Source organism: Caloenas nicobarica, chromosome 3 (genome assembly GCF_036013445.1).
Source record: "Caloenas nicobarica isolate bCalNic1 chromosome 3, bCalNic1.hap1, whole genome shotgun sequence".
In the NCBI taxonomy this organism is placed as follows: domain Eukaryota; kingdom Metazoa; phylum Chordata; class Aves; order Columbiformes; family Columbidae; genus Caloenas; species Caloenas nicobarica.
In genome coordinates, this window is record NC_088247.1 from 62,348,632 (window position 1) to 62,374,669 (window position 26,038).

At 45.2% G+C, this 26,038-nt stretch overlaps 2 protein-coding genes across 2 annotated transcripts in view; both read right to left on the bottom strand.

Annotated features, from left to right (window-relative positions):
* TXLNB (taxilin beta) overlaps nucleotides 1–6,445 on the bottom strand; it is a 36,469-nt gene extending 30,024 nt beyond the window's left edge. The window contains exons 1-2 of the mRNA XM_065631244.1: nucleotides 6,257–6,445; nucleotides 564–980 (exon numbers count right to left, since the gene is read on the bottom strand). Coding sequence (XP_065487316.1) covers nucleotides 564–966 — 403 coding nt within the window. The 5' untranslated portion in view covers nucleotides 967–980; nucleotides 6,257–6,445. The remainder of the gene's footprint in view (nucleotides 1–563; nucleotides 981–6,256) is intronic.
* Nucleotides 6,446–21,145: 14,700 nt separating this feature from the next.
* Nucleotides 21,146–23,988, bottom strand: CITED2 (Cbp/p300 interacting transactivator with Glu/Asp rich carboxy-terminal domain 2). The gene is made up of 2 exons (XM_065631588.1): nucleotides 23,718–23,988; nucleotides 21,146–23,115 (listed from the first exon to the last, which is right to left on the bottom strand). The coding sequence occupies exon 2, from the start codon at nucleotides 23,106–23,108 to the stop codon at nucleotides 22,383–22,385; it is 726 nt and encodes a 241-aa protein (XP_065487660.1). The 5' UTR covers nucleotides 23,109–23,115; nucleotides 23,718–23,988; the 3' UTR covers nucleotides 21,146–22,382.
* Nucleotides 23,989–26,038: the final 2,050 nt, after the last annotated feature.

Consider the following 26,038-nt stretch of genomic DNA (forward strand, 5'->3'; position numbering starts at 1 on the left):
CTCTAAGCACTGTGCTTAGAGAGAAAAAGCACATTGGCTTATTTCACATAGTTCATCATGAGTCTGGAGGTCTGATAGATGAAAAATAACCCGGGCATGTTAGTAAATCTGTTCCGCAGATTCCCACAGCGCATAATAGCACCATTAGCACTGTTACAACTAGTGAGAAGTTATAACTGAGGAAGCAGGGGAAGAAAAAATTTACTGAGGCACAAATGAGAGGTTTTCTTTTCTCTAGGTAGCAACTTTCTGCAGTGTGTCATCAGACTCACGGCCTTGGCTAAATAGTTTGAGTGGCCCAATAGCACACCAGAATTGTGTGATATAATCCTAAGCTTTTGTCTTTTTCAAAGGACTAACATCTGATACAGCCTATGTGTATCTGTTTTGTAATTGCTGAAAATAATTATCAGTTAGAGAAAAGTTGTAACAGTCACCATAATTTTCACTGGTAACTAGAGGTCCCCAGCATCCATGGCAGAGGCTTAACATGGGAAAGAGCAAGGACAAGGGAGGTTTTATTTCTGTTCACAGCAGAGCTGGGTAAGTACGCAAGTACTTGCCTAGTCCTTTCAGGATTTTCTTCTCCAGCTTTTGCTCTTTGCTGCTGCTGGGCTCCTTTGCTCTGGAAGCATCCCCAGGAGCCAGTTTCTCTTTCTCGCCCTCCTCATTTGCATCCTCACACTCCGCATCCTCCATGCTGCCTGGTTCTCCCTTCTCAGGCCTGTTGGTTCCTGTAGTGGTGCTTTCCTTCTCCATCAGGCTCACAGCAGACCCGTAAGTTTTTATAATGTCCTCCAACTGCCGGCTCAGCTCCTCTGAGATGTCGCACACAGCTCCTTCGGGCCAGGTGCTTGGCTGCTCCACGGGGGCTGGAGCAGGGGGCTGCTCCGCGGAGGCAGCTTTGTCCCCGCTCTGCCCCTGGATGTCCTGCCCGGGCAAGGTGGGAGACTGGTCATTCTCCATGCTTGGTGCAGTACCTGACAGCAAACACATGGAGGATTAATTTAAAAGCACGCAAAATTAGTCTTCTAAATGTTCCCGAAGCTCAGGCAGCATGTGAGTGATTTTGTGCGGAGTTTGGGATGGCACCTTATTGGTTGGCTCTGGCTTGATAAATATGTCACACTTAAATGAACAACCAAAGTGATTTGCCTGAGGGAGAAAAGCAAATTATATACTTTCCAAGAGGAAAAGTATGCCCAAACCTAATACTTAAAAATCAAAACCTTTTATTCCTGTTGCCAGCAATAACACACAAAATGACACCTGAGTCATTTCTGTCACTTCCCTCCCTGAACATACTATTTGCCACTTGTTTACTTTGCTTGATCTGTTTACCTGCAAACACTGGCTAGCACGGTGGGCAGCTTCACTTCAGAGCTGCATCGGTCTCATTTCCTATTTCTCTCCTGCCAGCACATCTTAAGTCAATAATCATGAAAAATGAATATTTTAAATTAATCTGGTGCACTGAAAATTGCACTATGCTCTTAGAGAGCCAGCATGGTGCTTGATCTACAAATAGCCTGGCTTGGCACTGTCACAATAATGGCAAAGAATAAGATAAACAGCTATAAACTGCTCTTCTCTTGTATTTCCTGCATGCTGCTGACAGCTTGTTTATCAAAATACAAAAACTGGAATAAATCACAGTGAAGTAAAACTGACCAGGCGTACCATGAGTTGATAGTCCGTGGTGTTTTCTGGGGCAAATTTCAGATAATCTGTTCCCAATTTGCAAAGAGGAGATTTTGTTTTCCCATCTCTTTGGGCGACTGCACTCAGCCAGGTGAATCCAAAGTCCCCAGTATCTGTGTTCCTCTGGAGGCTGCTCTGGCTTATCTGGGACCTGGCAATTAGTGTGTCAGCAAGAGCATCCACACCAGCTCCTGCAGGTGTGGACCAGCAGAAACAGCATCTCTGACTGTGTGCGGCTGGAAAACTCAGTGTAGAGAAAGCTCCTGCCTTCTCGGAGTGCCAGCAGAGCTGCTGCCATCACTGCATTGCCCTCACGAGGTAGCACAGAGGTGCGGGATGCACAGCCGGGTCTTGCCCTGCAACCAGCCCCCACTTCTACTTGGCTACAGGCTTTGTACTCTTTATAGCCATGAGTCTTTTCTCTCTTTTTCAGGCTGATTTTTGTTCCTCCTTTTGATGACATGATTTACAATGGTATCAATGGGGAACAAGGAGAGGAAAAAGATTGCTTTCTCAGTTCTGTTCTAGCATCTGAGGTGACTTATTTTTTAAAAGATGACTTGCTTTGAAAACATGGAGCTAACTGGGAAACACTTTGTTTCATGTTCAGATGCCTGTAACCTTTATCTTCTATAGTGGCTAAATTTCTACAGCTTTTAAAATCATAAACTAACTTGGCCAAAGCAAGTATATGATAAGAAAGATGTAATTTACTGTAATACATGACTCAGTATTTGTTATTAAACTCTCCCCAGTCGACGTGATGTTTGGATGTGCAGTGATGGCCATCACTTTTGCAACATTTTCAAGATTTGATTGTCTAGCTATTTTATAAGATAGTCAAATATTATAGTTCATCATCTCTCAAGCATTTAATTGTGGGCCTATAATTGAAAGATTTGAGTGGGGCTCAGGATGTGCTTGAAAACTATTAGTTACAAATCCATGCCTCCGCAGTCCTTCCACAAGTACAACTCGCCAGCGGGAACAGCTTGGGAAGGCAGCTGGACCTGGTCCCACAGACCCTGTCAGACAGACACATTCCATGCTTTCCTTCCTGTATGTGGCATGGTCATTATATCACTGCAAAGTGATTGTAAAATTATATCTGTCTGATTTTATTTCATATTCAGTTTAATTTACATCGAAAGATTAGACCCTACATGTGCAATTCAGGTAAATAATTCCAGATAGCATGAATGTTGGACTACAGTTTGTGATCTTGTTTTAACTAGAGATAATTGACTGCCAATTAATTCAAGGTCAGTTAGATTATCGTAAATGCTAAGCTGGAAGCTCCACAAAATATGTGTTTATCTCTGATATGGTCAGACTAGTGTTTACAACTGTATTCATTAATTTGAATTAACTGGCAATTGGCGATCAATCAGCCAGAAATCCCAGGATCACCAGCTTTTGTCTAGACAGAACAAAAGTCTCGCAAAGTACATCCCTGATTTAAACTAGCTATTTTTGTAATATGTGCATCACAGAGGGAGAACAGGATTGCTAAATGCTCCATTCCCGAATATAAATTCCTCTTCTGACTACCTCCTCTCTGTGTAAGAAGGCACAAGTTGACACGGTTCTCACTGCACCCCAACTCTCTCCGTTGTCTGCCTCCCGACTGCCAACTGCATCCCTCATGGAGCAGCTCAGTTCGGCTAAAGGTTTCCTCCTATGTGAGTCACAAACCATGTCTGCAAACACGGTAGGCTTTAAATCATCGGTGGTGATCGATTTATGCACAATGTTTCTAAGTAATCAGGAAAAAACACAGGTGAATGAAAGAGAAACTGGATGTTTAGAATCAAGGAGACAAGATGTATAAACACTGGCTGCACAGGACATCTTCCCTAACATACCTCCCTAGCTAGAAAGGGGTTAGTAACAATGTCTCTGAAACCATGGCAATTCACATCTGCTGAGGTTCAGTCCACCAGCCTGAGCATGCAGAAACCACAGAAATACCCAGCAATAAACCTTTAACCCAAGGGTAGCCACTTGATGGATCACGCTGGGGATTGTATTTACACGTACAAATAAATATTTTAATGTTTTATTCTGTTGTCCTTCAGGCTAAACCATGGATCTGCTAACTACTTTCAGCACAAACACAGCGCCTGTTAAGACTTCTACACCTTGTCTTGTGTAACAGCCTCCCCAGCGTCACAGGGTGCTGCTGAGAACAGCCCCCTTACAGCCTTTAATGCTGGGAAATTTTACTGCAGTTGGCCCCAGTCCTCTGCATGCTCCAGCTTGTTTAACCTTGATATACATCAGGAATTCTTCCTTACCAGGCCATAAAAGTCTTACAGTGCCAATCTCAGCAAGACCCAAAGTGTTTACATTATGTGCTATCTTAGATACAGTAATGTCTAAAAATTAGGTGCCCAGAAGATAAATTCCTTGGTTCCTTGGTTTGCCCAATTTTAGACAATCCACCTCTTGACATTTGTTACTCCTACCACCGTTACTGTTGCCTCCAGAGACCAGAATTTCCAACAGGGCCATATCCTATTTTATGGCGAAGGGGAGGGCTGACTGGTTATCTGACTGAGTTTGAGTGTTGGATCTTGTTTACTCTTTTCCTTCTGCCCTCCCAAATCTGCGACCTGTTCCATAGTACTGAGATCAGCATCTTTCATGGTCCTGGTGTTTTTGAATGGAAACTTTATCCCAAACATTTGTGGTTGCTGCCTATAGCTAGTCACTCTGGTCCTCCCCGCTCAGGGAAGCGGTTGAATCACCATCCCTGAAGGTGTTCAAAAGACATGTCAATGAGGTTCTTAGGAACATGGTTTAGTAACAGTTGGACTCTATGATCTTGAGGGTCTTTTCCAACGAAAATGATTCTATAACTCTGTGATTCCTCTCCTCCAGCTGGAAACACCAAGAGCCAGAGGGTGCTGCTGCCTCCCCACTGTGAGAGACCCTCTTCTCCATTCTCCCTCTTCCTCTATCAAATACTTGAGATAACCCAGGAGAGCAATGGAGCTCCTCGGGGCACAGGTGACCCCCGGTCTCAGGTGGGAGGTGACAGACACTGGTCTCAGGCTGATGTCTTTCTGTAGGAGGACTCGTGGCCACGCCTGCTGTCCCACAGCGAGACTGATGCTTGGGGAAGCAGCAGTCTGTTGTTGTCCCCAAAGGCACAAAACTGGGCTGAGCACACAGCACAGCCACAGCTGCACCCCGAGGTAGCCCTGGAGGTGTTTAAAAGGCCTTTAGACAAGGTTCTTAGGGACGTGGTTTATTACTAGAGTGCCTGCTAAGCTCAGTCTGGTAACATGCTGTGTTTGTCTGTCTCCGACCGTATCCCTTAACATTTCACATTTATGGCACAATTTGCCTTTGCTGTGCTTTGAAATCAGCCAGTATTTCTAAAGTAAAAGGTCAGTGGGCAAGAGTCAGTGCCTGATTTAGCAGAGGAGCAAAAGCCATCCCTCCGCTGCTGGGAGAACCGTCCCCCATGCTGGGCTGCACCAGCCACCTCTCACACCGCTGGAGCAGGCGCTGCTGCCAAGGCACCGGCATGAGCAAAGCACAAAATAAACACTGTCTTCTTAGCTTCTCTTGCAGACTGTCTTGCATACTGTCTCAGAGTTTTGTTTATCTTTTTTTAAACAGAGTGCTTCCCCTTCCTTCTCAAGGGGTTTGCTTTCTCCTTCCCTTCTTGCAGTTTGAACTGCTAGAGGGTTTACAAACTGGTCTATATTTAGCTCTTGCCTCCCCATGTATCTAGCAGAAGGACACATGGCACCTGCTCTGCAGCCAAGAGTTATTTTAAGCACTTCTAAACTGGGTAATGGTATTTAGCACTTTATGCTCAAAATTCACATACATAGACATACTTCTCTAAAACGACACATTCCATATAGTTACGTGAGCTAGCATATACTGATAAAATCTGAATTTTTACCTCTACAGGACACCAGATTGAACTTCAGTAACACCTCAAAGCAGTAAACATTAAACTCTGGAATGGGTCACACTACTGTAGCTCCAATTGCCCTCCAGAAAAATACAAGCACCTTCTTATAGCCTAGACAGTGTCTTATGTATTACTTCAGAAAGTGATGATAAAATTGGCTTTATCAACTACATGCTAGGTTTGAATAGCTTTATGATTTATACACAATTTTCTAGCTCAAAGCTGAACAAAAGTGTGGAGGCTTCACAGTAGGTTTTCATACAAGCATGGTAAGAACCAGACTCGGAGAGTTTCTGAAGTCCCTTGTCTCACCTGTCATGCAGCACCTGAGTCTTGACCACTGACTGTTGTAGCAAACCAGCCGTGGCTCCTAGTCTCACTTAAAGGCAGCTCTATCAAAGCCAGCTTAAAATTTTTGATCACTCTTTAGAGAAGCATTTCTTACTTTTACCAACAGCCTCAGATACTCGCCTGTTTTCCTCACACATCTCACAGTGCCCAGGCTTTTCAGGCTATTCCTAGAAAACGTGGGCTGAGAGTCCCAAAGGGAAATACTTAGACTAAAGCCCTTGTGCCAAGGCACCACACAGTGACAGCAAGGAAGCCGTCCATCAGACTTACCGGAGCAAAAAGAAGAGGTGAGCGGAGAAAAAAAGTCAGGCAGAAAGCTCAGACAAGGGCACGCCAGCAACAGGACACTGGTGCTGTAATCCTGTCACAGAGGGAAGAGGGATGGGAAGACCAAATGAGAAGGGAAGGACAGAATGACACAGCAGGAGCAAACAGAGCAGAGACTGAATGCAGGGGACCGGCTCTGATAGGCGAGCAGGGAGGCTGTCTGCTAGCTGGCAGCTTAAGCCAGCTCTGCTGGCTGTTCCCTGCTCTGACAGAGATAGCACGAGAGATTAGAGACTTGGGCCCATGGAAAGAGAAAATAAAGGAAGCATTCATACACAGCTGCCCTTCAAAATCGAGTCTTAATCCTTCAATGATTTAATGCGCTGTGCTGTGTAAAATTTGTCTGTATTGACTATTGATTGGTCAAACTCAGTGTACTTTTTCTGTCTCTACCAGAAAGACCAGGGTGGATTTCCATAATGTGATCTCACAGCTGTGACTGCCCTTTGCAACCTGGGATATGGGCAGAATTTGTTAAAAACCGGACTGATTCTTAATCATAGACTCACTGTCTGGAAGGGACCACAGGAGGCCTTTACTTCAGCCTCTTGTTCAAAGCAAGCTCATCTGTGAGCTCAGACCAGGTCTCTCAGGGCTTCATATTAGTCTTTAAAACTTCCAAGGATGGAGACTGCATGACCTCTCTGGGAAGCCTGTTTTCCTGCCTGACTGTCTCTCCTTACACCCAGCCTGAACTTCCCTTGTTTCAGTTTGTGCCCATTGCCTCTTGCCCTCCCACCTTACACCGCTATGAAGAGCTTGTCTGTGTCTTCTTGATAATCTCCTCATAGGTATTGTGGGGCTGCAGCTAGGGGCCTCCAAAGCTGTCTCTTCTCCAGGCTGAATATCCCACGTTCTCCAGCCTCTCATCAAGGGAAAAGTGCTCTAGCCCCAGTCATGGTGGTGCCCCTCCAGTGAATTGACCATTTTCTCATTGGGGCAGCAATACTAATGGAGCTGGCTGGTGTAGCTGTCTCCCTGATCCCAATAGCTCCCAAACAAATGTTCTCACTGCTGCCAAGGTAACCTGTCTGACCTACTTTTTCCATGTTACCTTGCTGCTCACATTGGCCCAAAGTTGTTTATACAAACAAGCAGAGCATTCCCTAGGGAGCTCAGCTGCATCTTGTTTATCCAGCAACCAGCATCTACCACTTCTGTTACCCACAAGCCACTCAGGCAGCATCTTGAGATGCCAGATGGCCTAAGGACCATCTGCTGCCCACTCCCTAGAGAGAGATGTAGGTCAGTTTAATGCACAAATACACAAACAACTGAGAAGCAATAGGGCTCATACTGGAAGAGACAATCAGGGCTATGTGAAGAGAAATGGGACTTTGGCTCCAGTGAAAAATAATAAGGCTCAGAACAATGACAGGAGGAAAAACACAGGTATGCTACAATGATTTGGAGTAAGCCTTCAAACGGAATCATTATTGCATGGGACTAGAGGATCCAGAAATGTTTTGCACCTCATTTACGAGGGGTACAAGAGTAAACAGTACCGGGCAGCTCAGTATTAAGAAGCATTGGCTCAGGAATAGTCCGTATGTGAGCAGCACCTCAGTCTTACACTGGAGAGGGCTAAAAGTCCTGCTATATTTGTGGAGACAGTGTTTGTGGGGCAGAAAGAACATACTTGGATTGATTTCTCATTATTCTTATTCATCTACTTAGAAAAGGCAGCTCATATTATCTGGAGATGTGTGGGCATCATGGCTAAAGGAAAAATCAGTTCTTTGGATCTTCTTCAGACACTGGTAGTGGCTCAGCAGTGCTCCTTAGGAAGTCACAGATTTAAGCATAATAATAATAATAATAATAATAATAATAATAATAATAAAAGGGAGCTTGCAAGGTCCGAGGCTTCTGTTTAGAATCTTTTGGAGGGCATTGGAAACCGGCTGGACATGTTTTGAGAGAAGATGCGCAGCGTGAGTGAGCAGAATACCAGTGAAGGGTAAGAGTGTTTGTGTGGGCTCCTTGTGCTCCTTCTGTTTTGACTAGAAAATTCTCCTGTTCTAGTCCCCTGTTCATTTTTCTTTTGAAATAAAATCAGCTCCAGGGTTTCTGAGACCAAAATGCACAACTGAGCTACCAAGGAGCTAAGCAACAGCTGAGCCACAGAAAGTTGCTCCAGCATATCCGCACTCCTTGACAAACACAAGGAAACACATTCAGCTTTGCTTTCTTTCACTGGGGTTAAAGCTATTACATGTTAGCTCATTCTTGCAACAGCCTGACAGCGTGCACGCAGGCCCTTATCACAGCTCAAATGACACTCAAGGATTCACTGGGTGGTGGGAACTTGGTCACGTCCTTGAGACATCAGGGCGTACTGACAACAGCCGCTTTCAGGGATTTTCTGTATTCTTTTTGTGTGCTATGGGAAGGTTTCTGCAAAAGACTGTCAGTTAAACTCTCTCAAATGCTCAAAGGCTTTAAAAAACATGAACTCTGTCTGAAGGCAATATCATGTTGGTTAAAGGCACTTTTAAAAGGTGGTTTTTGTTTGTTTGTTTTTTTCCCCACAAATAATGGCAAGCCTTTATTTTTTTTTTCAACCTAAACAAAAGCTTGGTTTCTGCAGAAGCCCTAATATCCCCTGAACATGATACAGACTGATTTGGCCTGCAGGCCAGCCTCTTGACAGAAGGTGAAGAAGACCCTGGGAAGGGTCTCCTGCCTTTTGCACTGGCCAGAAAAGAACCATCTGCACTCCTCTGTGAATTGTAGCTGCTCTGCTCCGTGAGATCCCACTTGCCAGTAGCACGAGAAAATCTGGAGACAACCAGTCCCCATCATGTCACACGTGGGGATGCAGACTGCAGGGAACTGCCATGGCCTGGCACAGCCTGCCACTTCAGTGCATTCTAGCAAGGAAATTCCACGAAGAACCTGAAGGAGTGCTTAACAGTTTTCCTGCTGAGCGGTTTCTGGTTTATTTTTGGAAAGATACAGGCCTTTCAAGTTATATTGTACCCACGCAGAACCAATTCTTGCAATACCAGTACTTCAGATAATTATATTGGAAATAAAATTGATCCATTCTGTTTAAATAAGTACTATAATATAGTTACGCCATTATATAATTATACAGCATGATAATATATAGTAACAAGCAGGTATGTAAGATATATAAAGTATAGCATGTATGAAGGATTTAGAAATACACATAATGTAAACCATACAATTAGAATCCAGAAAGAGCCCTCATAAAGGTCTTGAGATACAGAAGCATAGTGATGTGTGAGCAGGGGTCTAGAAGTCAGAAGCTGACTGAACCAATGCTGGGATAGTCCTATGACATCTCAGTGCACAGCCCATCAAGACAAATCTCCACCTGGTTTAATTTACTTCTATAGAAAAGTTGTAAACATCTAGACCAATCAGACATTTTGCATTATGACCTCTTGAGAATAATTTATCTCTTGCTTAGTCCTTTGTCAATTAAAAAAAAGGAAAAAAAAAATTGCATTTATTTGCATACACAAAGCAGATGTTCCACACTGCATCAATTTTCTACAGATTTCCTAGCTCCAAATCAATCTCAAAAGGGTTGGGAGGTTATGATTTGCCTTCTAATAAGATTTTATGGCCTGAAGGGTTTGTCATATTCCTAAGGTTTGTCAGGTTTTTTCTTCTACAGCTCAAAGATCCTGGCTACCAATGGCAGTTAATAACACAACCAAATTAACTGACACAGAAAATCCCAGTAGGCAACATACTTAACTATTTTAAGCAAATAATTTAATTCTTAATCTACATCACTAAGAATATAATTTCTGAAATTTAGCAAGGAAACCACTCTAAGAATCTGGAGGAATTCCCCATGGTTTGCTACTGAACAGTTTTTGATTTATTCTTGGAAAGATTAAAGTCTTTTGAAACCTTAAGAGCAAGCAAAATCAATTATCAGGGTTTCAATTTTCTCCAGGCAATTTCCACTGCTTCAGCTTGCCCAAGAGAGAGACTCTCCATAAATACATTATGCTATTTGAAGAAGTTGGCAAAGTGAAGAATACCTTCACCTGAAAATTCACACATAAGGTAAAAGAATCCCTCAGGTGAGGCATGCAGTCACACCTGAATGCATCTCTGCAGTTTGGAAACAACTCTTCTCCTATATGTATAGGTAATTTATTGGGAAGCAGAAGAGCAGTATTAGCTGTTTCCAGTTATCCTGGTACTGCAGTGAAGTTACGCCTGATTCACAACATTATAAACTAACATGAAATCTAGTATGAAGCTTCAAAAAGGTACTGAATCCTGAAACTGTCTAATTTTAATCTAATTCTAAAATTATGCCCCTCTAGCTAGAAATGACCTTCTATCAACAATCTGTGAGAATAGAGTTGAGCCAAGTCAATCATCAACTTTGGACATTTTGTGAAACTGCCAGGGAAAATGTCTGGGCCTAATTCAGATATGATCATGCTGTAAATCACATATCAGGTGTAATTCGGAAGAAGTCCTTTAAATGCCAAAGGTACACTGGTCAAGGCTGAGCTGTAGAGAAGGAATTATCTATTCCAGCAAGACAATGTAAACTGACTTTCTTTGTATGAGGTGGCTTTTTGTCTTTCCCTCCCTTTTCTAGTCCTTTCCATTTGCAAGTGATGTTCGCTTGCATCAGTTTCATTACCAATATGCAACATTTTTGTTCAGATTGCTGCTAGAGCTGGCTTATTAAAGGCTCAGTCCTGCAGCTGCGCTGTGTATGGAACCGCCATTGATTTCCCAAGCAGCACCTGCTGGCAAGCAGCACAGAGAATAAAGCAAATTAGAAATGGAAGGTTGCTGTCTCAGCTCTTTGGGCTGTACATGGGCAGTAATGCATCTTATAATGGGGGCCAAAAATCTTTCTCTGGAAAGGACAAGGTCCAAATTCTGCTGATAGTCGTAAGTAAGCTGAGGGGTGCAGGGAGTCGAACAACACTGAGGTTGTTCTAAGACTATAGGAGGGAAGAATAGGGACTCACACAATGGAAATGACACAGACTGAGATAAAACTTAACACTTAGAAATGAGGGGGACATTTGTGCTGAAAGATACAGATGTTTAGAAAGAAGGGGCAAAATAACAGAGACAATAACCGTGAAATAAGTCCTAATGAGAACCTTATTTTATAGGATAATGACAGGGTGGCTGATGAACTAGTAGTTCAGAGAGAGCCACGTGGTGCTGTGCAGAGCTGGCAGCACTACTGTGTGATGCCTAAAACTGCTGCTGATGTAAACACCAATGACCTATTTTAAGACACACGTGGAAAGAGAATCACTACATGGAAAATGCAGAAGGATGCAAAAGGATGCAAAAAGACTATTGGCATTGACAGATCAAAACAGTGAAATGGTGTTAATTGGATTTTTTTATAAGGGTTTTCTAGCTGTCTAGGTAGAATCAACTTAATAAACATAACGTTTGGGGGACCACATGAGTAAAGAAGAAAATAAAACCCGAGAGATGAAAGGAAGAATAAAGATGAGGTGAGAATGACTTTCATATTTTACAAAGCTGAAAGATGAATATGAGAGGTGGCACCAATGTCACCAATTTGTTAGAATACAGTAAATCCTCATTTCGTGTACATTGAAAGCCTGTGCAAGTCATCTTTACCGTGAAAGGCAAATTGGTTTCTAATTTAGATCCTGGACTTGAAAATACAGATAGATATATGCATAATATTTAGTCTTAGGTATCTTCAGATGTGTCTCCAAAACTCTACTACTACTGTTAGAAATTTAAAGTGTTTTTTCCTCTAACAGCACTCGAAAAGAGAGGATGGGTTAGATCACAGTTCTTCTCAATAGCCTCAGAGCAGTTATGTAATTTGGACACTTCCAAACCAGATAAGTATGAGGAATTGCTGAACCAGGGAAAAATCAACTGTTTAGCACCCTGCTTGGAATCAGAGAGGACAATTCTACTTCACTCAGACACTCTGAAATTGTCATCAGCCAATCTGTAATGTCTGTGTTTCTATAGCATTGCAAGACATAACACTAGTTACTGTTTACCTTATTAATTATTTTTTCTTCAGCTATTAGTTCTGTTCTCTGAGCCTAAAATGTATTTCGCTACAAATTAGGGTCATCTGTGGTTAAAATACTTAAATAAAACTTTTCGAATTAAAGATGTAGGAGCAAACTTCTGTGGCAGTGATTTCCAGTTGTGTAGTAGCTTGCATGCAAGGATCTAATATAATCTATTAAGCAAGTTCAACATCAAGCGGCAATGAACTGCAAAGAGCACATTGTACTCATTATTTGAAAGGGCAAACTGAGACATAAAGTGTTACGTGTTAACACACAACAAATAATGACTTGCACAAGGTCATACAGACTGGAACAAGATGTGCTCAGATTCTTTTATACTTTAATTGTGGTACGCTTCCTTTATACATGAGGACCAGAGTTGCATGCTCAGAGTGAAGGGGAGGTCCACCTCACAAAAATGGTCATTGTCTTTACATAATTTATATGCCTTCACTTTCTGCAAAGGGTTCGTATGAGTTGTGAAATTCATAGGACCTGTCTAGTCAGCTTGGATAAAGATGGTCTAAAAACCAAATTGCTTTGCACAAAAGAAGGCTAAGTTAGGTGAATTATAGGACTGGAGAGCTTAAATGTTAGCCAATATAAACTAATCTTCCCTGTACAAAAGAACTGTACTTCACGTGGTGGAAAATTGAAATTCTGAATTTCATTAAATTGATAAGCTATCTGTGAGATCTCTGAGCCGTTTTGGGGGTTGCGAATATGTCAACCCACACAGGACAATGTAAATAAAATTCCAGGACTGTCATATTGTTGTTCTAATGGATAATAACTATTACCTTTTCTCACTTCGTTTTCTTTTTTTTTTTTTTCTCTTCTCGTCATTCGGTCTCCCACCTGCCCTCCCTGTCTTGTAAGATCACCAGTGGGCAAGTCCCTCAGAGCCACCTTTCTGTTGCGTTCTTGTACCCTCTCGGTACAGCAAGCGCCTGCTCTCTGATTGGCACTGCCAGGCTCTTTAGTGTCAGCTTCTGTGCTGTAAATCTTTTCTCACTAGGAGATTGGCTAGCAGAGCAGGCTGGAATGATAGTCACTATTTGTAAGTCTGTGGGCTGTTTCACCAACCAGAAAATGGGAAAAAAAAAAAAAAAAAAATCATCTCTCTGTAGTCCTATTCTTTCTCACTTACTTGCCAGTCACAATAAGGAGAAGCTGTTGAAGGGCACACTGGGCAGCGTCTCCCCCAGAAACCTCCTATGTGCCATCGAAGAGCAAACAAGGAGAATATACAGTTCCTTTACTGGCTTGCTCTGTCTTGTCTTTCATGTCACCAACTAATATTTGACTAGCTGGGTCCTTGTGAAGCTTTATCAAAGTCCTGTTTTGTCATCCTGTTCCTTCCTAGACTGTCAGGTGTCAAGGATACCCACAGGTTATCAATCTTCCAGGTAACCTTCATCAAAAAGTGCAAGAAGAGAGAAATGAAGCATTTCAGCATGATCATCCATCTCAGGCCAACAAATGCTGAGGAATCATGAACGTGGTAACTGCTGGCACAAGCTAGAAACTTGCCTTTCTAAAGGAAAGTATGAAACCCCCCTGATAACAACAGATGGTTTACTGGCAATCTGTACAGGTTGGGCTCTTAAATACTATCTACACCCACCTCTTCACTGTTTTAGCAGAATAACCAGAAAGACAAAAGTGTCTATATCCCTAAGATGTGGCATACATGAAAATGAAATATGCGTATACTTAAGTTTCCTTAAAAAGTAACATGCAATTTCCTCACAATGAAAGAGGCTGGCAAAAGCCACTGACCAAAAGCAGTTTGGAGCAGTTCATTTTTGTGGAGGAGGAAAAAAAAAAAAAAAAAGGAAAATGTTAGTCAATCAGATTTAGCAGAAAACATCTAACTCAGCTTTCATCTACCTTCATTTCCTTTACAGGTATTTAAAGGCCACCTGCTACCAGGGTGATATACAAATCAAAACAAAACACAAAAATAAGAAAGAACACATTTTCAAGTTATTTCACCTTACTCTGAGGAAAAAAAGTAATCATAAAGTTCCATTAAATTACATGTGTCCAGAGCACTTTTAGGCCCGTTGACACTGGTGGGGTGACTTAGGGGAAACTGAAATAACTGTGTTAGAATATGAATACAGTTTTGGCATAAAGTACTGCCAGTGCTCCAAAGGGATCCCAATGGTATGGCTGTACTAGGTAAGCCATCAGTCAGGCCTTGATTTTTGACTTGGAGACCACTGGCCAAGCCGTTACCTAGGTGAGAACTAGACCCAGAGTATCACTGATCTAGATTTTGGTGATGAAGCTTATCTGCGAAAATCACAGGTGAATAATAAACTTAATACCTGTTAATCTTCACAATTCATAAATCAAGATCACTTGTTTTGCCTTATCTGCAATCATAGTTATGAAGGTACCATTCAGAGCAAAGCTGTTATGTACGGAAAGACCTAGAGAGATCTGAAGGAGAGGCAAGGAAGCAAAGTATTCTCCCTTTCTTCCTTAGGCCAAAATACTAATTGAGAGTTTGGCTTTGGAATTTAGAAGTGCTCTGCTTCACTGGCTTCTGTGGAGACAACCTCCCCTTTAAATACAGCCCTTGGTAATAGAGCCTGGGGAAAAAAAACCACACAACCAAACTCAGGTACTCTATTAGAGGACTGCACTGCTTGTGATATTTACCTTTAAAATGAACCATGTCAAAAAGACTCCTGGACTAGAAGGTCTGGACTAGAGGAACCAGAGTAAAGAGTCCCTGTGCATATTAACCTAATTTTTGTGATGGCATGTGGAGTTGCTGAGATGTAGTTCTTGCATTAGGTAAAGGCTCTACTTCATAAGCATCCATCACTATTCACTCTATGTTTAATTCCGTTAAAACGTATACAATAAATCAAATTAAAAGGCTGCTCTTCTTAACGACTTTAATCAATAAGAAACGCAGGGCTTCAGCTACACCTAGTGGACAAGCTCCGAGTACCGCAGCCTTTCTCAGCCACTCTGATGTTTAGCTGTCGTGTTAAATTACTCCTGCCCTGTTCCAATATGTAAACTGTGAATTGACACGAAATCCCTTGAAGTACATACCAACAATTTAAACAGCTCCTTACAAAAACCTATGTGATTATCTCTGCACTGCTGTCTTTCATGTAAAGTGCCTGATTAAAAAGCCAGGCGAGAGATCCCCGTCTGAAAAGATGAGAAAAGAAAGAGAAAAAGCAGCCAGGGGCTGGGATGGCGGCTGCCCTGCAGCACGTCCCCATCTGTGAAGCCAGAGATGGGGTGAGATGCCCGTCAGAGGTTGCTCTTGTCCTTATAGGGCAAAGTCACACACAAGGTGACTTGTGACAGACCAGCTGTCACCCTCCCCTGCCATCCCGGGGCATGGCTGCAATAAACCACCACACCGGCTGACAGGGCATCCCAAAGCGAACACACACCGCCTCAAAATGCTTTCAGCGGCTTGTTTTCACACTGGTGAAACTGAAGTGAGGGCAAGAGAAAATATGAGGCCTGTGGTGTGTCCTGGCCACTGAAAAATAAACCCGCCAGATGAGGCCGATACTGGATTACAGGAGGTTTAAAAAGAAGGAAGGTAGTTTTTAGAAGCAGGACTGAGCACAGGCTTCAAGTCCGTGTTTTGGATGTGATGGGCTTCCAGTGTGGTGGCGGACTGGAGAAGGGACTGTTCTCTGTTCGTTGTGTCCATCCTCAAGAGCAGAGCAGCCAGCACACAGGACCACAGGCTTCATCAGCTCCATCCAATCGCAGCTTTGCTCACTTACCTCTGCCAGGGCAAATTCAGGTTTATGCTGTAAATAATGGTCTGTGAACATGTCACGTTTTCTCAAATTCTCCAGTTCTTCAGTGTATAATGTTGTGCCCTGTCAGACATGACAACGAAAACCAAGCTGTTCCCATCACTCCACACAGACAGGCACCTGTGTATAGCTGGTGGGTTAGGACTGACTGGTTTTCAGACCTGTCCCCTAAAACCTCCTCAGTGATGATGATAACTAATTCTGTTTTGCCTACTGCATCTCCATACCCGTGTTCATACCTTGCCCTTCATCTCCTTGTCGGAACATATGCTAACTTTACTGCAGCCTGCAGATAACCAACCCACAAGCAACCCAAAATATAACTATTTAGCTTCTGTACAAAGCAGACATGTGCAGAGTCTTGGTGTCATTTCCTATTGCTGGAAAATCCCAGGAAGCCATTCCTGCCTTCAAAGACTTACTTTACTTCACACAAAGTTGATGGAGGACATACAGCTGTATGATGTCTGTAGACACAGATAATATAAATTATTAGACTAAATAACATAGCTAGAAGAAAACAGAAAAGATTTTGAGTAACAAGCCTTTAAATACTTATCCCGGCAGAGAGAGAAAGTGAAATCCGAAATTCTCTGTGCTACTTCTGTTTGAATAGCAGCAGATAAGACCTTTTATAGACTTTCAGAAACTTCACCCTCTCTTGCACAGTGCCCTAGCATGAGCAAAGCGGGCTACAGTGGAAAAGTCACAGTGCAATTGTTAGGAGGCTCTTGGTCAATACTGCATGCATATAGGTGGATCTTCAGCATCTTATTGGGATGAGAATCTGCTAAATATTTAGGGTCTGAGCTTAAGAAATGCTGTGTACTCACACTAGTAACTTCAGCCACGGTTTTAGGAGCTTGACAATTCTGAAAGTTTATTTTATTTTACTTTATTGCTGATAAAATAGGGAATACATCACTAAATGAACACCACACTAGACAGAGATAACAAAATGGCCCAGCGATAACAAAATGTTCCACTGAAAGAAAAAGGTGAGAAAAGTGGTCAGCATTTTATGAAGCCTGACAAGCTAGAAAATCTTTTGCCTATTTTTAACATGGTAAATATGAGTCTTTCAAATTCTGTTTCAGGCTTGTGATCAAACTGCCTCTCTGTAATTTTTTACGAGGGGGAAGGGCACAGCAGATGGAGGAGGACTGCAATACCTGAGCCATCTTTATTAAAAACCTGGTGTTGCAAATTTCTTTCTAAAATGAGTCAAACAATAACAGAGAGCCTACCATAACAGCGGTTTATCTGTTCAGTCATTTGATGTATCTCGTTATTGTTGCAGTTACTGCGACCCAGCTTTATCTTGCACGTGAACACAATAGTGGCACTATATTGAAATGTGTAAATATATTTTCAGAAACTATGTAAAATACCTCCTCTGTACTGACAAAACGATGCACTTAGAATACATGAAACCCTGAGAAAATGCTGCTGCCTTGGGTCCCAAACTCCTTTGATTCCTCATCCTTGTTTTATTGCACATGCAGTGTTATCTGACAAATGTATTTGTCCTGACTATTTAAAAAATACTTTGTCTTATCATTTAAACAGCTCCTGTCAATGTTACTTCGTCCTTGTTCACGCTGCTATCCCTATGAGCGATGATACAGAAATAGATCAGGTTAAGGTCCGTGTGCCGTAGCCCAGATCTGTAACACTGGCATTTCTCATTCCTGTCTGTGGTAGCACCACAGCAAGTATTTTAGAAGAAATGAAGGCTTCGAAAAGCATAGCTGTAGGGCCAGGGACAAGAGCTGCTTTTTCTGTCTTAATTTCCCTCCCCTCCATGCCTGTGACCACTCTGGTTTTGGTAAGGCTTCTAATACGAGAGGGTACCAGTCCCTTGGGTACCAGCTCACACATTAAGCCCTGCTGTGCTGCACAGGCAGGAGGCAGTGGAGGCAGAGGGCAGGAGGAACAGGTCAGGAACAGGATGGCTCCTGTAGCAAGACGGTGACACAGAAGCTACCCATGCCCCGAGGAAGTGTTATGTGGCTCCACAGACATGTGCCACAGCCTTCAGCTGAACAGCAGCAATCCATCGGTCTTCATATCCAACTTCTCTAGCAGATCTGGAGTGTGGAAAACATCTCCTGGGAGAGAAAAGTTTTTTAAAAAAAGAGTAAGTAAAAAAAGAAACAAATGAAAGGAACTCTGCAAATCCAGATGTTGGAATTTTCCAATCCCTGTAGCAAGACAAGATAAGTAGGGGATAATCCTCGTTTATATAACTTTTTTTTTTTTTTTTTTAATAAAACCTGAGACCAACAGGCGTGTTTTCACAAAGGTTCGCTTGCTTGTTCTCTAATCCCACGCCGAGGAATTTCAGGGGGCCCCGCACCGCTGGAGCTGCCGTGCCGTGCGGGGCCGTGCAGCCCGGCTGCCGGGCCTCCGGGGCGCCTCGGGCAGGGCTGCGACGGGCACCGGCTCCCTTCGCTGGGGGCCGCCACCCTCCCCTCCCTGCCGCACACCTCGCACAGCCCAACGGCGCGGCGCGGACGGAGCTCCCCGCCTCGGGAAGCCTCTCCCGGGCCCCGCGGGTCCCTTCGCCCCCCGCACCCGGCAGCGGCGGAGCCCGGCGGGCGGCGGCAGGGAGCGCGGCCGCCCACACGGGGGAGCCGTGGCGCCGCCGGCCGCCCCGCGCAGGTGGCTGCGGCAGCCGCGCCGGGAGCCGCGCCGGCCGGGGCGGGCCGGGCACGGCCTCTCGCAGCGCTCCCGGCCCCGGCGTGCAGCGGCGGACCCCCGTGGGTGAGGGGGCAGCCGCCCCCCCTGCGCCGCCCGCCCCAGGGGCCACCCGTGCATTCTTTATTCCCAGGGAAAAAGGCAGAGGATTGCGTTAATCGGCGCCTAATTTTCCACCGAGCGTGTCTTGCGTGGCGGGGCGGCTTAAGGCTGATCTCCCTTCCAAATAAAGCAGCGCGTCTATTTGCGGCCGCGGCTTAAAGAGGAGCAGATCTCGTGTACCGTGTTGGAAGTTCTTGAAAAACAGCCAAAGTACAGAGGTCAAGTTTCCTGCGCTGAAAGCAACTTCATGGGACACAACACGGCAACGTCCTTCGCGAGGATCTGGCGGTTGCTGGAAAACTGGGTCACTCTGCAATTTCCACTAATCTCTGGGTTCAAATAATAAATTACTCGAGTGTATTTCTCAACAGTGTGGAGGCTAGAGAGGATCTGCTTGAAGGCCTGTTACTGCTTCAGCAGTGGGAGCGTTGCCAAGGGGTTCACATTGGGAAGATGGGAGTCAGGCCCCCAGTATTGCTTGGTGGATGACATTATGAATAAGAAAATAGGTGGTTGTGCTGACAACTGGGATCTGACTCCTCACTAGAAATTAAAGGACAAGGTAGGCAATATGGTTGTTCTACAAATTTCCCTGGAGTCTGCTTTTAAGAAATGGTAAAAAACCTTGATGATGCCTTGCTCAAAGCCAGTGCTTTCAGTAGCTGCTCTTGTTTAGAAGCAGCAGCTCTTCAGGAGTTTCACAAGGAGTTGTACGCAAATACACTCTACCAGAGTGCCCGTGAAACAGTCTATTCTTGGAAAAACTTATACAGAAGGATTTAATGTTGACAGACTTAAGTAGTGATGTCTCAACTGTGAAGAATCTGTTGTTTAACCAACTTTATGAAGCGAAAGTGCTTTTCAAAGCAAGAGTATTCCCATTTGGTTTAGATGATCATGGGGGCTATGCAATTTGGTATGCACATAATTTGATAGTCTATTTTATGAGAAGTTGATTAGAATCAGAAAAATTGCAGAGGGCAATGCAATGTGTACAGATCAAACAGCCTTACAATGGAAAAAGGACTTATATAGTGGCAAGCTGGGCAATGGCTCTTAAAACTACAGCTGTATTCTCCTAAACACCATTTTACATTATTGGTGAGTTGATAAGTTATGATTTGCTGCCATTTGATGTTAAATTTACCGTCACAAAACATTAGCAAACACTTGCTGAAAACAGACGGTAGTTTTTAAAAATTCTTGGGTGCTGGGAGTTGTCTAAGACCAGGCTGTTATCGCCTGCAGAGAGCACTTTATCGTCAGGTTTTCCCAGAAGTGTACACTTCCTTTTTTCTAGTTTTGCTACTACTTTAATAAAAGCATTATTTTTTTTCATATTCATAAAACATATTAGCCGCCTCATGTCTGTAATGCAAAGAAGGCCAAGTATCACTTTTCTCACCAGCTGGGGCAATTTTAGTAATAGTAATCAGTTTAATTTCCCAGCTTGATTGAAAACACTATTATTTACACTCCCATTGTGTGGTGATATCTTTCTCCATTTACATGCCCAGGTTTAAAATTTAACTACATTCACCATGCTGTTTTTCTTCCTAACAAATTCAGAAAACGAGGCTGAAAAAGTAAGCAAAAAGCATAGTGGTGTTGCTCCTGTATTTAACTTGGGAAGCGTCACTAAATGGGATTACATGTATTATTAGGGTCCTGATCCGGCAGTCCTCACCCAAGTAATAACTTATATGGGAGCTTTGCCAAAGGCTGAGTGGGGGCAGAAGGCTGCAACAGTTGGCACTGAAGGAGCAAGATGTCAATTGCTTTGTAATAATGGGCATTTTTCTGTCATATATTTAAAGTAGACCTGTATGGATTTGTCTCAGCGGCTTCAGTTGGTGGCAATTTCTGGGAGAGAGGGGTCAGAGATGTCCCACGGTGGAATATTTTTGGGATATATGCCCCTTCTTCTAAGGCACTGGAAATGAAACACAGATCTGGTGAATGCAGATCTGGATTGATGCAGCAATTTCCCGTGGTGTTAACCATGTGAGGTGAGAGGGGCGGACGAGACCCACCACCCTCCCTTCCCAAGTTACAAGTACTTGCATGTTGAGCACTTGGTCATTTACATAGCTCTTTCAGGTGAGATAATAAATATACAAAAAACAAAGTCTACTATATAAATGAAAGAAGATGTACAAAATTACAAGTTTAATAGATAAATATAATAAATACTTTATGCATCATAACTCTGGACAACTACATTTAAAGCAAGTATGTTGGCAAGTCACAAAAAAGTTGCGCCTTGGCAACTTTATTTTTCATAAAACCACACTGACAGGCATAGTACAATGTTATGTATGAGGCTTTATGCTGTAATTATGTTCAAATCCTGCTTACCTACCGAGTTCACCATGACATATATATGGGTGTAGTGTACTTTCTATTTTGGAATGTCTTTTTGCACACCAACACGGTTGTACAGATAGATGTTCTACTTACCGGGGACAGTGGGGAATTGTTTTGAAGAAAAATACTGGTAAATGACTTCTAGAAAAACTAAAGCATTTCTTAACTTTTTATTGACATTGGCAAATTAAAATAGAATAAATTAACAATATTTTCTCAAAAAAATGTTTTGTACAAAAATACTGTCAAAATTTCCTGAAAAGCTTTCAACACAGTAGTATCTGTTCATGTACTGAATAAACTATATTAGCACAGTGTCAAAATGCTGAAGACAGAAACAAAATAATAATTAAAAAAAAAATCTGTGAAATGGTTGCCACTAGTCAACATTCCATCCACACCATATTATTGTCTGTACATATGGGGGAGGGGGAATGGGTAGCAGACTTTTAAGTAACAGTATTACTTTTCCTGATCTGGAAAGGTTTGGCCCACATCTCTTAAGCTTCCAGTTTAAGCGTATTCAAAAAAAAAAAAAAAAAAATTAGTCTGCACTGCAATGCATAGTTAAAAATTAAGCAAGATGGCAGCATTTGTGCAGTAGGATCTGCCCTTCAAAGTTCATGCAACCAACTAATGCAATTTTTTTCCCCTGTTCACTCAGAATTTGAATGCAGTTCAAGTCATTGGAAATAATCGTTTACAAAATCCACAAGATTAAGCAATTCGCCAAGATTAATATCTAACAGTTCAGCACTGTGGGAATTATGGGCACGTTACTGCGAGGAAATTAAAAGAGTGAGGAGGGGAGGGGGGCGACCAACATAAAAAGGCAGAGTTCGCTAGAAATTATTACTACGGGAGGGGACGTGAATGTCAAAGCTACAAAAAAAGTGGCAGCGATTTAAGAAAAAAAAAAAATTATACAAGCGCATAGTTGACTCTGCTTTCCAGATTCTCACCTTTTCAAGCCCTGAAAAGTGAGACACCGTGTCTAGGGGAATGTTTTCATTCGCACCGATAGAAAGTCCTTTGTTTGTTTTAAATGAATCAGCAGCTTACCCTGCTGGGCTGCTGTTTGCAAACGAAGTCTGTCATGAAGTCAAACTCGTTCTGTCCCAACCACAGCTCAGGAAGCTCCTTGATGCGATCCAACCCCATTTCGATGACTAAGGACATGAGGACCTCCTCGTCGATGAAGTCAGTGTCTATGACATTGGGCGGCAGCATTGCCGCGGGGACGTGGGGGACGGCGGGCGGCAAGCCGCTGCCGCCGCCGCCGCCGTGCTTGGGGTTGCAGTCCCTGAAATGCTGCTGCTGGCTGCTGCCGTTCAGCTGGTGGCTGCCGGGGTGCAAGTCCGGCATGTAGTGGCTGTGGGGGTAAGGGTGGTGGCTGAAGTACTGGTTGTTCAGCTTCTGGAGCTGCATGCTGGCGCTCAGCTGCCCTCCCGGGCTGGCGACGGGGGGGGCCATGAACTGGGAGCCGCTGAAGCGGGCGGGGGGCGGCATGCTGCCGGCCGGGTGCCCTCCGCTCACGCTGCCCGGCCCCATGGCGTGCCTCACCCCGCTGCTCGCGTTCATATTCCCAGCTCCGTAATGTATATGGTCGCCCATGAGGGCGCTGAAGGCGTGCTGCTGCGGCGGCTGCTGCTGCTGGTGGTGGTGATGGGGGGTGGGAAACTGCCCCATGCCCATCCGATGCGCGGGGTGGTGGTGAAGCCCGCCGGATCCGTCGGGGAATCGCCCGTGGTTCATGGCCATCATGTGGTCTGCCATTGCCCACCTGGAAAGTCAGCGTGCCAATACATTAGGAAAATACACCCTTGGACATCCAGCAGCCCTCGCCGGGACCGGCTGCATCGACCCGGCCCTGGGAGAAACGACCTGGCTGGTCCCGCCGTCCTCTCTTCCGCGGGGGAAGAGAGAGAGAAAAAATATCCTACCGCGTACAAAGGAAAAAATAAAAGGGGAGCCTGCGGTACGAAAATCCCAGTCCCCCGGCTAATCCGGCAAGCAACACGCCTTCCCACTCCAACTTGTGCATACCTATCAGCGGAAAGGGTTGCATACGGCAACAGCCGCCTCCTCCCCGCACGTTGAAAACGCGCCCGAGCCCCCCGGCTTCGCCAGGGAAGGCAGCGGATTTCCACGGCACACTCGCTAACTTGCGGGGAACGAGCAAAGAATCGGCAAGTCCCACCTAGCCGCTGTCGGCAACTTTCAGAATGAAGTCCGAATTTTGGTAAAAATACAGTAATGCACAGATAAGGAGGCAAAGCCAGGCAGCTGAGAAATACCTTTCCTCGCGTGTTTAAGCAGTCACATTTTTTCCTGTTGCACACAAAAGGGACACCCGGCACCAGCTACGAGAACCGCCGCACTCACCTCCCGGCTTCTTTCTTCTTTTGCTTCAAAGGTGGCGGTGAAATCAGTCAGTAAAAGTCACCCAGCATAGAGAGGGCTTCCCCGGCTCTCTCCTCGGCGCTTACGTGACGGTGCTGTGATCGCTGCCGCAGCCCCAGAGCTGTTTTTCACTCCTCTGCGAGGCTCATCGGCACTTGCCAACAATGAGCTGTGTTTCTTACCCAGCTTTGGCCACAGCTAATATAGGATTTCAGAAGGGAGGAGCAAAACCCTTACAGGCAACCAGAAGTAAAACCTGGAGCAAGCGAGGGGGAAAAAAAAAATAAAAAAGAGAGAGAAAGAGAAAAAAACCCCACAGCAGCCAGCGCGCACACACACGCGCGCGCACACGCACAGGGCACACGCGCGCAGGAGGACACGCGTGAAGGGGCCAGGCGGGTCTGGCAGGCATCCAAGCACCCCGCTCCCCACGGCTGGGCGACACGTGTGTCCCTGGGTCGCTTGCGCCCCGCTCCGCGCCTCCCGCGGGAACAAAGCGGAGCTTCGCGGCGGGGCGGCAGGGAGCAGCGCCCCGCACATCCCGCCGCCGCTCACCCGCCCTCCTTCGGCGCGGCCACGGCGGAGGGCGCCGTTCGCTGCCCACGGCCCCGGCCGGCTCGGCTCAGGCATCGCCGGGCTCCCTCGCGTCCCGTCCGCTCGTGTCGCTGCAGCGCGGCCGCCGCGGACACGCGTGGGGCTGGGCGCTCCGGCAGCGCTGCCCAGAAGGACGAGGTCCGCCCCTCCGGCGCTGCCGCGGTGCAGGTAGCTGGTTCCACCGGCGTGGGACCCCGGACCCGCGTGGGCGCCCACGGGGCCGAGCCCTCTCCCGGAGACGAGATCCGAGATCCACCTTTTTCCACAGACACGGGCGCCACATGCGGGAGGTGTGCGTGGGGGTGCCGGCACACTCTTCCCCAACTTCCCACCTCCTTCCACTCTCTCCTAGTGTTAGCCCCACAGCCACCTGGGGTGTACAGGGCAAGTGCCCACCCACTCCTGCCCTTGGCTGGTGCGATGGGGTTTATTAGCATTATTTATGATTGTTGCTCTTGGAATGGCAAAGAAAAACAGAACCTGCGGAGCACGGGTGGGTACACACTGTGCACAGGTGATCGGTCTGGCTGGGCACGTCCCCTGTCACCTTGCAGCACCACCCCAGCAGCACCACGTGTGTGCAAGCCCCCCATGCCCATGAGACCAGCGCTCCTGCCTCTTGCTCCAGATCGGGCAGCTCCTTTCAAAGAGCACTTGTGCTGCAGTAGCAGGGAAGTGCTGAGGGGCCAGGGGAAGCCGGATGCAGGGAAGCTCTGGATGGTGGCCTGTTTTCAACAGTGCCTTCGCCTGGCTTTCTGCTCACCCTCTCCACTTTCCCTTTCTCAGCTGCCCACGGGCATGCCGAGAGGGCAGCGGTAGGCAGGACATCCTCGCCAAACTCCTCTTTTGAGGTCAGAATGGCCATCATGTAGGCTGAGCTGGAGCTTCTGATCCTTCATGCACTCCACAAGGACATAGTGGTGCAGGAGGTGCTCCTTGGGTAGGGCACAGGAGAGGGCAAATTGGATGCTTCAAGATGCTGTCCATGTGGCAGACCTTTCGCCCCCTTTTGGGTGGGCTAGACCCTTACCTGTCTGCAGTGAACTATGAAGGTGAAACCAAAAGGAGGGTTAGCTCCACCTCATCTCCCTCTGGGATGGAGGCAGAGCTGGGTGACTGGGTGTAGTGAGGTGTGGTGGATGAGACGAGAAGGGTAGAAGCCACACACCCTGTGTGGCTAGTGTAAGCCTTAGCAAAGCCATGCAGGCAGGTGGCAGTGGGTGGGCACATACAAGATGCCAGAAAAATGCCCTGCTGACACCCAAGCTGCAAGAGACAGCAGGGATGGAACCAACCTTGAGTTACCTTGAGGAAGTGACCTCATCCTGCAGCTCCATTTCCTGCAGCAATTAAGAAAGGTGCCCACCATGATTTCATGTTTTTGCCTTCAAATGCGTGTGAGTAGGTGGACGTCTGGGAGTTGGCTTTGAATCAAGACCTCCAGTCTGGCCAGGGATGGTCAGAAAAGTGACAGTTTCTTTCTGCAGAGTTTTCCTTCTTGTGGTCATGCAGGTTTTGTAGAGCGAAACAATGAATAGTAAGAAGATCCTGTTCCATTTGGCAAGTAGTCAGCTGAGTATCATGACAAGTGGTTTGTTTAATGTCACATATCCATGGTGATACTGGTATGCCTTTTTGCTCTCCACTGCCTTAAGTTTGTGATCCTTTTTAAAGCCAAACACACATCATATCACCGCCCTGCAAATGCC